We start from the raw sequence: 11,529 nt of genomic DNA, 5'->3' as shown, positions 1-11,529 counted from the left end.
TGAATTATTCCTGACGCGGCCGCCTGCAATCCCCGGCACGGAGCTCCCTCTCCTCTCGGACGGGATCCGAAATGCGGCTGTTTTACGTAACCTTCCCTCCTGTCCTCCCCCCCACCAAAAAAGGGCCGAAAAACAGCACCGCATCTTTATAACCGCTCCTGCAGAGACACCACCCTCCCCAAACAGCCTGGCCAGCCAGCGGGGAAAGCGAGTGATTTCAAAGGGTAGACCCCCACGAAAGCGAAATGCGGACACTATATGCAATTATGCAAATATGACGTGCGCAGGGAAGTCAAATAGCAGTTTTTAAATATGCATATTCCTAAAGAGGACACAGACCGCATCCTACAAGCACCGGAGAGCACAGCTCCGTCGGAGGTGGTTTCTACCTCACTCTACACACCAAAGACCGCGTTTTGTTAATGACTTCATGGTCTTTTAAAGAGGGTTTACTGTGTTTTATTACCACGGTTTTTCGCGTCAACTGCGAGTCTGGGATGTATAAAAAATGCCATTGTTTTTAACCTCTGAATAAATAAATCGGCGCCAAAAAACAAAAACAAAGCACAACGCAAGACTCTCTTATGGAGCCAGTCTCCTTGATGGAATAATTATCAATGTTTTTGAAAACAAAACGTGTATGGGTTGTATGAAAATAATTAGGATAATATTTCTCATTCAGAAGACAAAGCCCCGCTAAATCGACATGTTCAACGTAATTACGAAACTGCAGTGTTCAATTATAATAGTTTTGTTCCGGTGCCTGGAGTTATTATAGTTAAATCTTGACCATATTTGTATTAAAATACTGGTAAATTGCTTATTTTTGTTGAACTAGCCCATTTTCTGTTTGTCTCCTTGGTGTTTATTGGTGTGATGCTTTGCTCACTTCACTGTAGTCTGGGGCTACACACCTCATTGTTTCATTTAGCTGTGAGGAAGCATTTATTGAAAAATGCCTTTTTATTTTTCATCATTTAATGGTTTTATAACTACCAGAATGAGAGCAATAAATAAGTTACCCCCATATAACCGGGTTGCAGTTAGGGCAAACTTGTGTTTTTTTTGTGTTGAGAAAATGGCAGATTATCAATATATGAATATAAAGATTATTCTGCACAGACTTGAAACCAAAAGGGAAGATTGTATTTTTGGACTTTCTAGGAAAAGTCTTTCTGAGAATTGTCTAGTTTGTTATATTTAATTAGTGCTTTTTGTTCTACTCAATGATTAATGCATAAACACCCACATCTTTGTAATAATGGGTATATGCAGTGTATAGTTAGATCATATTTTTGTTTTTCTTTACAACTTTTGCATATATACATTTGATTGGTGGTTATGCAGAGCATTATCAATTTTATTCCTGTATTGGAAGCCTGAACATGGACTTAAGCCTCTGAGCACCGGTAGAACAGAGGTTGTTCTGTTAAAAACTTTGTGTGAACCAGGGACTAACACCAGAGGTATTCTCTTAGTTTTGTCTGGAAACCCTATATTGCTTCAGCAATAGATGTTCAATTTAAATTCATTTGCTGATATACTTGTCTGACCTATAAACAAAATTGTGAATCGTTGAAAACAGCCTGTGTGAGCATCTACATTTGTTGTATAAAAGAGGTTTTTCAGTTTTCACAGGGAAGTTCAGCATTTAAAACTAAGCAGTTCTGTGTAATGAACTTGCTCAGAATTCAGGAAAGAATGAAGTTTCAAAAATTGTTATAATTCAACACGATGAATGTGGATGTTATTTCTTCACATACTATATTGTGGTAAATTGTGAGGGAAAGGTAAAACATAAGTTTCTCACGTTGTATTGAAAATATTTACATTGGTGGTTAGATCTGTACAGAACATGTTTTATTTATATTACAGATGTGTGATTTTTTTTTGCCTTCTTTTTTTGTAATCCTGCTTTAAAGTTAGAAAATCAAAACAGCCTCAGATTAAAGATGTCGTCTGGTGCTGTCTTCTGGCGCGTGCAGGGTTTTTAAAACATTGTTCTTTGATTCAGGAGATATGAGTCGCGTGAAAAATGTAAGGTCTTTGTAGAGACAGTAAAAGTTCACCCCCTGGGGCACAGATTTACTGGTAGAGTGAGGCAGTGAGCCACACAAAATGGCTGCCTGTGTTTCGCTTTCTTCTTTCACTGCTGATTGGGGTGTTTCCGAAGCTGCCCTGGTGTTTAACACCTGTTTCACAATAAGGGAAAGAGAGTTTTTACTGTGGAACTGCTCTGTGACATTCGGATCCTTTTTCTTTCCACATATTGTATTTTCTGGTCAAGTCCTTGTTTTAATACAGTGTTTATGTGAAAAGTCTAGTCTATCCCTATTTATGCCTTAGGAAGCGGAACGTAATACAGGAATTGGCCAACATGTCTTGACGCTTGCATTCACACTGTTCTGATATGTCAGTGAAGGAAATAGAGTTCTGTATAGTGTTGGTTAAAGGAAAACATCTTCAGTTGTCTTTTTTTTTTTTAAGACGCCAGCGTTCACCTCAGCACGTTGTCTGTTTTGCGCTCCTCTGTAAGAGCAGGACCTTGTACAGGCGGCGAAGTGTTCGCGCTTCTCTGGGTGTCTGCTTATTCTGCGTTGTCTGATGACTGGGCGCAGGGCGTGTGGAGTGATGCACTGGGGTGCACATGGAGGGAGACTGCTGTTAGAAAGTCTCCTGTGGTCAGTTTCAGACACTGCAGCTCCTGTGCACACTGTGGCATCCACACAGTCAAATGAAGTGTGCAGCAGTGGAAAATGCAGTTGCATCTCCTATCTGGGTCTGCGCCATGGGGTTGTGCAGCGGGACTAGCAGCCAGCAGAAGCCCAGGTGTGTGGCTGGTCCTTTCTGAGCCTCCCGGCGCTGCGCCTGGCCCAGGAGAAACAGCCGAGCAGACGTGCTCTCGAGATTCCTCCGTCTCCCCCTCAGGTCGGAGCCGTTTGCGACAGACAGGAGTGGAGGTGGGGGGGGGCGGGCGCTGTCACATGGTTGCAGTCCAAGATCACAAACAGCTCTGTATCACATGGTCACAGGCAGGCTGCACATTGCTGAGGAGGCCCAGGCACACACGCAGGATCCCTGCCAAGCTTCTGTCTCGTCTCGGCCTTCTGCACCCTTGCAGTTGGCAGTGTGCATTTCTGAGTCTGGTGCGAGGGATTCTTAGAGTGGCGTCTTGAGAGCTTTACCTGCAGGGTAGTGCTTTGATTTTTTCTTTCTCTCTATGCAGAGTTTATCCTCCCGTCTTCTCAATCGCCTAGATTTCTCAATACTAATCGTATTGATTTGGTTTACAGCGTCAATGTTAGTGCAGGAAATCACGTGCCAAATTTCTGAGTGCTTCAGACTGTTTCTTTCCTCGTCTTATCCTCTCTCTTTTAAATAAGCCGTTTTAATGATTTTGCTCGGTTGGCCTGAAATGAACTTGAAGCTGAAATGATCGTGGTATTTTTGGCATGTCTCTTGGAATTCTGTTCAGCAACATTTTGGCTGGGCCACAGGTCTGTGATAGAATGCCTTTGTAATTAACAGGCTCCAGTAATGTAGACCTGACAGGATTCCAGTTAAAACCTACCATAACCTGGGTGTTGGAAAACAGGTCCAGAAAACCCAGTAGAAGCATCTCCTCTGTCAGGATTGTTATTGAAGTAACAGACTCAACCTGTTCTGATTAAAAGCCTCTTAAAATTCCTTAATGAGCAAAATCTGTCTTTGACTTACACTGGCATATTTGAAAAAAAATGTTATGTTGCTCGGCTATAAGTAATTTATAAAGTTGGGTAATGAGGTTTTTTTTCCCCCCCGAGAATGAGCTGTTCCTCCATTTCCGCTGTCTGTAAAACTCTGGGATTGTAACCGGCTTTCAGAATTAAAGGGAGTTAAGAGTCTTTTCTCTGTCTTTGCTGCTGCAGAAACATTCTGGAGATATTTCATATTGTTCACTGACTCGGAACAAAGGCAGCCGATCCTTAAAGGAAGGGAAGAGCCAAGTAGGTCAGCCCTGCTCCTCTTCATGTGGCCTGCAGAATGCCTTCGCACTGGGGGTGTGGTGCACAAGCACAGCAGAGCCGCACAAGCCGAGCAAGAATTCCTGTTTTCCAAACAGCTATCCACTAACCAGGAAGCTGCTCTGTTTTCTGGTTGGAATCGCGATGAGAAATGAGAAAAAGTAGGCCGGCAAGGCATCGTAGTCTGGCTTTGCAGCTTGAGGACACCCTGTGAAGCCTGTCGCCCTGACTCGGCCTGGTGCTCCGCTCCTCTCGAGGGTGGTGGACACTCCCGTGCGGGGGCCGCTGGGCTTGTCCGAGGTGACGGGCTCCTCTTCTCCCCCGCCCAGGGGCGCAGCCTGGCAGGTGGCCCGCACCCCTGAGCTCCCTGTCCTCCCTGAGCCGGCTGCTGCCGCCTGAGACGAGTGCATGAAGCGATCCTTGCCCATTAGAAAAACCGATTTACGGCAGGTTGCACAGCTCTGCGTTTTGCTGTCTCTTGGCAGGTGAGGGTAGAGAGAAAGGGATCGGGGCACGCCGGAACAGCCAGTTGTTTTTCAGAAAGAGCACTCCCTCAGTCTCAAGACTATTGCATCAGTGTGTTTGTATTGAGAACGCTGCCATTCACTGGTGTTACTGGTGTCTTCTGATTGTTTGAAGTTGCGCTGCCGATCGGGGATTTAGGACGAGTCAGTGTCCATTAAATGCCTTTTCAAACAGTTGGAGGGATGTCTAAACTCCCCCCCCCCCCCCCGCGTGGGAGAAGGAACTTTTGCTTAGCTCTTACTTGCCGGGAACCTCTTTGCAAGAGACTTCTGAACCAGGACTCGCAAAAAAATCCCCCCCTCCAAGAAAAAAACAACAACAGGAAAAAAAGGTCCACTGTATTTAAAAAGGTGCCCCCCCACGCCCTCCACAATTTCTTTAAATGGCTGAACACAAAATTCTCCCCGTTTCCTCAGCTGTGGAAGAGATGCTTGTGTGTGGCGGTAGATTGGCCCCCTCCCCGCCCCAATCCGAAAGGAGACTCCGTGAGACTTCATCAGCCCCGGCTAAAGGTCTCTGGCTCTGGGAATGACATCTCAGCTGATGAAACAGACTCCCGATTTGTTCCTCAGAGGAGAGTCTTCCTTGTTAGGCAGTTCCCCGCTGCAAGTCGCGGGACCACCATGCCTGGCATTGCAGTGGGCACAGCCGGGGAGGGTGGAAATAGGCCTGCACTTGGGATGGCTATAAATAATAGAACGTATCCTTGATACCGCAGTTGTTTTGGTAACGGAGGGAAATGGGGGTTGACTTATATGGAATGTAGAGCAGTGGCCGTTTCTTCCTTTTGGGCATGTTTGGGATTTCACTCTCTCTCTCTCCATCGAGGAATTTGTCAAAACGATCCCTGAGAGCCGAACGCAGTTGCATTTGCCTGGGGTGCCCCCTTTTGGTAATTTTCCAGTAAATTAACTGTTTCCTGTTTTTTTTTCTCTCCTATTTTGTCCCCCTTCAGACCTGTAACGTGTTTGTTTGTTTTTAAGTATCTTATTGGGCTCATACGAGGTGGAATATAGTTCGTAAACGGTTACTGTTGAAGAAACCATGGCAGTGCTTGTGCTTCCCATGCTTAGTAGTTGAATGCAAAAATCAAACAGTGCAGTTTAATAAATGCAACACTGACCAGTGTGGCGATACCACACGCACTACATAACCTCTTGCAGCTTCACCACAATGTGCAATTTAAATACAGACCGGCACAGTGAGATCCCAGCTGTACCAGCTCGACGAGAGCCCGCGGGCGTTAAGAGTGGTTATGATGGCGCAGTTTGAAAATGCAACAAGTAAGCATGTGCAAGTAAATGGCGTGAGTGTGGTGTAGCCCTGCTGGAGCAAGTGCGAGGCAGGAGACTGCAGAAAGTTATGGAGTCTAGCATGGGACCTGAGGCCCAGCACCAAGGTGTCCACCGATCAGATTGAACTTCCTGCAAGGTGTTATGTGGTTGAGTGGGAATACTGTAGCTGAGCAGGAGCATCACGAGGAGGGGAAGGGGCTACTGGTTCCCCAGTCCGCCGGGTGGCGTCGACTGCTGTCGTGCCCTTCAGCTGCAGCAGGACCAGCATGCTGCACCGATACAGTGGCAGGGGCGCAGGGTTTCGGGGGCGTTCAGCAGAGCAGCACCCAGTATTCTGGCACCTCCTTTCCACAGAAACACCCCTTGCAGGGGTTTCCGTCAGTCACAGCGTGGAGATTTAATTTTGTCAGCTTTGGCGTGTAGGGTCATGATATCCGGTTAAGACGACTTACAGGGCGTCTTAGTGTGTTGCGTTAGGGGCCTGACATGATGAGGCGTAGTAATGATTCCCAACGCCACTGTGTGTTATTAATGAGAATAATAAAACAGGCCGTCTTTGGCCTGCCCGGAGCCTGCTGGGACGGGTGCCAGCACGGGGTTGCTAGGAGATGGCTGGTGCCCTGACTCTTGGCAGCTCCCTCCAGCTGGCTGGCAGGTCCGGGCTGTTAATCTACGCGATGACCGCGTCTCAGCACGAGACAGCAGACACCTGAGCGGGCCGCTCCGCCACCTTCCTGTCTGCCCCCACCGCCACCCCCCACCCTCTCCCCCAAGTTCCTCTGCGAGCTGCTGACAGGCCTGGAGTGCTGCACGGCCGTCAGGATGGTCACAGACTTGCGTCTCACTGCCCACTCAGTACCGCACCTCCAAGAGCTGACTGTTTCATTTACAAGCTCCCCGGTACTAACATAGGTTAGGAACAGAAGACAGTGCTGACTAACAGTCAAGGGACATTTTTTAAATGCTGAATTAAGAAGCTTGACAGATTCAGGAATTCCCTACAACCCCCCCCCTGTGTGAAGTCTTGGCTAAACAAAGTAAAGCGCAGTTAAAAGAATGTGTACGGAAGTCTAAATCTGAAGTAAATCCTTGAGTTAGGGTGGCACTAAACCACGCAGAGCTTTGTTAGTCAGAAGCCAGATTTTAAAGCCCACTTCACAGGAAATTAGTGTCAGGGACAAACCTGGTCCTTATGTGATAAGGTGGTTTGGTAGCAGTTAAGATACAGGTAAGTGTACAGCTTCAGTCCTTAAGGCCAAGAATGCAGCATGATTAGGAGGTCTCTACATCAATAGCTGAAGAAGACCTTTTGCTCAGTGTTTTGTACAGTAAGTGCAATTAAGCGAATGATTAGCTCAGTTAGGCATCTTAGAGCAGAAGTCAGCACAGCCGTTTGGAACTGGAACTGTGCACCACTGAATTTAGATCAGAGTCGCAGTATTTTGTACAGATTGAAACCTTTTCTGGACCGTTGCAGAGACACCAGCAAACACTGGCTGGAAAAAGTCTAGCAGTTCAATTGGCTAGAAGCTATGACTATGCATGATGACACAATGAGGACAAAAATGCACAGAGAAAATGATTGCGCCTCATGTGGCTCAGTGTGCTGCTTTTACATGTACTGCAGCTGTGTAAAATACACCGCTCCATGTTTCTTGCCTTCAGCTCTGACTGCAGTAGCTCAGAGTACGTCTCAGCTGCTGAAATCTGGCTCAGCACTGCCTCCTTCAGGTCAAGTGTGGACGTGCGTGCTGTCGAGGCGTAGACGATTCCTATGTCAAATCGTGCTCTTGTCCCAGTAGCAGGTATCCCCAAACCCCCAAACCACAGCAAGCTGGTATAGCCCCCTCCGTCCTGCGATGAAGCAGGGGTCTCTGCAGAGTGCTTCAAATGTGGGGTTTCATTACCAGGTGTTTTTTATGCCGGGTTTTCACCTTCTCCATCAGAATTTCCGCCACCCTCCTAACTGCCTGATGGCAGATTGCAGCGGACCTGCCTGTTCGTTCAGTGCAACACTCACTCGGAGGTGCCTGAAAGCTCCAGGAAGGTGTTTCCTTCTGGAATTGAACAGCGCGGAATATTTTCCCCCTCTGCCTTTTTTCAGACAGCGGTCTCTAAAGTCTTAAGGTCCAGCTTTGGTGGACCTGCCTGCTGATCAGGTCGTTTGCATTTTTCTTGCTTTTCGGAAATTGTGTTCAGAAGACCCCTCATCCCAAACATCCAAGAACAGGCTCCCAGTGCACGGGCACGTTTTGTTACCACTTTTAAAAACGTTTCCAGCCTGAAGTTCACTGCTGCCTTGCGGAGGCCTCAGCTGTCCACGGCGGACGTTGACTGCTCCGCAGTGGAACAACTTCCTTGGAAGAGCCCTGGAAGTTTTCTCCTCACACTGGTTGACCAGGAGCAGCCCCTGGTTGAAACGGGTGGCAGGGCAGGGATTCTGGGAGAGAGATATATACATAAAATAATGTAATTCAAAGCATGTGTTGGCTGTGCCCGCCTTCGGCAGGTGGGTATTAACCCCACACTTTTTAGTGTGCCAAACGTTTTATGATGGCAAGTTTCCATTTTCCCCCTCTTTCATTCTCTGTGGCCACCTTTGGCCTCCAAGAGCTGTGTTTCGTCATGGTCTTTCAACAGTGCGTTTTAGTGGGAGTTCCTGAATGTCTAGTTCTGGTTTGTGAGTGAGGGTGCTGTAACGCTATCCTGTCAGTATTGGCAGAAAGCAGCTTGGTTAATCCCTCAGGGACCGTGTTCAGCCCAGGACAGTCTCTACAGCCAGCGGTGGTCATTCGGGTGGATAGACCAGGCTCTTGAGCATTTCATTCCCGTCCCGCGTTAGAGACCCAGAGCTCCTCCCACGTGCGCCTGGGACGAGGAGGGCTTTCACACTGAAGGGAGAGTGCTGGGAAATCCAGCCGCTGAATCGCCAGTTGGCATCCTCCTTTCAGAGTTACTGCAATCCATCTGCTGGCGAGATGTTTTTTTTTTTAATTCCCTTAATAGTCCCAAACAGTAATAATATTTAGCTACAGTGGGGCCGGCAGAGTAGTTTACTAACAGGGCTAGAGTATAGCACCGCAGGCCTTGTGCAAACATTCCATCCTTCCTCTCTGACAGCCAATGACTGTTTCTGCAGCCTTCCAGCCTGCTCTAGGCTTCCAGAGGCCTTGACGTGTTTTATGGTCTGGATGGTTCGCACTGTGTAAATTGTGAAGTGGAACTGGTTTGGTTTAGGAGTTAGGATATCAATATGTTGTCTTTTCTTGTACGTACTCAAACCTTTTGTGTCATTTTATCTCAAGACAAAACAAATTCAGGTTCCCAGGTTTGCTTGCTCTGCATTTTGCTAAGTGTTAATAGGACATGGGGGTGTTAAAAATGAACATTTTGTTAAGAAGGTAACATGTTTTCTTTTCTTGTCGCCATCAGACATGCAAGGAATCCTAAACTCCTGTCATTTGTTTGAACGCTGACTACAGCATTTGCCAACACATTAATATGGCATGTGATCTTCTGAAGACGGCTAGCGTAATGGTTACCAAGCAACCGAGACTAGGTGGCAGCACTAAATGGAGCAGACTGGCAAGCACCCTGCACAGTACATTGCACTTTGCTTAACTTTTTGTAGTCTTTAGTCAGCTCAGTTGCACCAGCCTGGGAGTCGTTTCACTTATTTACATTTTCAGTCTTGCCGATTTCGTATTGACGCTAATCGTCATCATATCGCTTTCAGTATCCACTTATCCAGTGTGGGGTCACGGTGACCCCGAGTCTGTCCGTTGCAGGGCCCACACAGGGGAGACACACACACTCACAACAGTGCCAGTCTTCCCAGAAGCCAGTTAACACACCAGCGTGTTTTTCGCCTCTGCGATGAAACTGGAGCACCCGGAGGAAACCCATTACAACGCGAGGGGAACATGCAAACTCCACACAGAGTTCCCCAGCTCCCCAGGAATTGAACCCAGTGCTCCAGCACTGCGAGGCAGCAGCTGGCTAACCACTGTGCCACCGTTAGCGCTGAGCCTAACATTCAAGCGAAAGTAGCTTTAATAATAACAGCAGACTTCTGCTTGGAGGTTCGGTCAATGCAACATTCTTGCCTCCCGTGAAGAAGAGTGGTCTGACAGGCGTAAAGGGATGTTGTCTGATTTCATTTTTTCCCCCGCTGCGTTGCTAAGCCCCCTTTCCCGTCCTGTCTCCCACAGTGTGCACGAGCTGTGACAAGCGGGCGTGCACAGACTCCGGGCAGTGCTGCCACCCGGAGTGCCTGGGCACCTGCACCCTGCCCGACAACGACACGGCCTGCGCCGCCTGCCTGCACTACTTCCACGAGGGCCGCTGCGTGCCCGACTGCCCGCCGGACACCTACAAGTTCGAGGGCTGGCGCTGCGTCACCAAGGAGTTCTGCTCCAAGGTGCCCACCTCCATGCCCGACGCCTTCGACAGGTTCGTCATCCACAGCGGGGAGTGCGTGCAGGACTGCCCCTCCGGGTTCATGCGCAACGAGAGCCAGAGGTAAGCCAGGGGCAACCCCACCCCAGCCGCCTGCCCGCTGTGGCGCGGGTGGTCCAGCAGGGGGCAGCTGTAGGGCGCCTTGCCCATTGAATTACTGTGCGGGCTGTGCCAGCGTCGCTGTTAATATTCTGTATTTAAAGCCCTGCAGTAATTCCTTGATGCCTGTGGTCAGCCAGTATAATGAGCTGTGTTGAAATTAGGCTTTAATGACAGGCTACTTGAAAAACTCCCTGGTATGCTCCTATACAGATTGTTAGCCCGCACTGATAATTGGGGATACAATATTGTCACTGTAGGACTGTAACAATAGCACAGCACTGTCGTGGCTAAAAATAGCAAGTGTCACTGGGTTGTCACAGTAACTAAGAGGGAACTCTAATCATCTCGGTAAACTGGCGCCCTTCCTTGCCAGCAGAGGTGGGGGCAGTGTGGGGGAGACATGCCGGCCTGTCTGTGGCGTGGTCAGAGCAGGACCTGCGGCTTGTCTGCCCTTCCAGTCGAAGCAAGCGACCACTGCGCAGAAGCTGAGGGGCTTGTGCAGTTTATTTCCAAACCTGCTTGCAAAGGCCCGGATTTCGGAGTTCCTGCAGCGCAGACATTTCCTTTCTTGTGATCAGTGTCATCTTGTCAAGAGCGTTTGTCTGTCAACGGGGGCTGTTCACACGGTAACTGGCATTGTAGCACAGTGCGGTCTTATTCCTGTCTGAAGATACCGGAATATGCGCAGCCCTGTCCCTGTGGTGCCACACAAACATGCTCTATAGCTGGTGAAGTTGCCTGCGTGATGTCGGCACCTCGGCCTGCTTGTAAACTGCTGTCACTCTTTCCTGGCCTTTTTTGTTTTATATTCAGCAGGGAAACAGTCATCCTAAACCATCACTGCAGAGGAATAGAATTACTTCAAGTGCAGTGAAATTTCAGAAACCTGTTGTGTAAATTGAGACTGGAACAGTCCAGCAGCTACAGGGGCAAGGTATTTCACTGTGCTGTGTGATTGAACAGTTTCATCTTCTAAAACGCCCAACAATTGTAAGTGTTATTACTGAAGATCTTTCTCAAGTTTTATTACAAACTTAAATCTAGTTTTTTGTTTGCATTAAGGAAACAGCCAACTTTCTGAAACTTCAAACTTGTCCCTTGGAATTGACTGTTAGCGAGTTTCTGTACATGGAGATGGGTATTGA

General features: G+C 48.0%; 1 protein-coding gene across 1 annotated transcript in view; it reads left to right on the top strand.

Moving 5' to 3' along the window:
• The window catches only part of igf1ra (insulin-like growth factor 1a receptor), a 135,518-nt gene that overhangs the window by 86,350 nt on the left and 37,639 nt on the right, over window positions 1–11,529 (top strand). The window contains exon 3 of the mRNA XM_069190650.1: window positions 10,036–10,345. Coding sequence (XP_069046751.1) covers window positions 10,036–10,345 — 310 coding nt within the window. The remainder of the gene's footprint in view (window positions 1–10,035; window positions 10,346–11,529) is intronic.

This window comes from Lepisosteus oculatus, chromosome 5, assembly GCF_040954835.1.
Source record: "Lepisosteus oculatus isolate fLepOcu1 chromosome 5, fLepOcu1.hap2, whole genome shotgun sequence".
NCBI classification, from domain to species: Eukaryota; Metazoa; Chordata; class Actinopteri; order Semionotiformes; family Lepisosteidae; genus Lepisosteus; species Lepisosteus oculatus.
The sequence above is the reverse complement of the archived record's forward strand: the minus strand, read 5'-3'. Positions and strand labels throughout refer to the sequence as shown.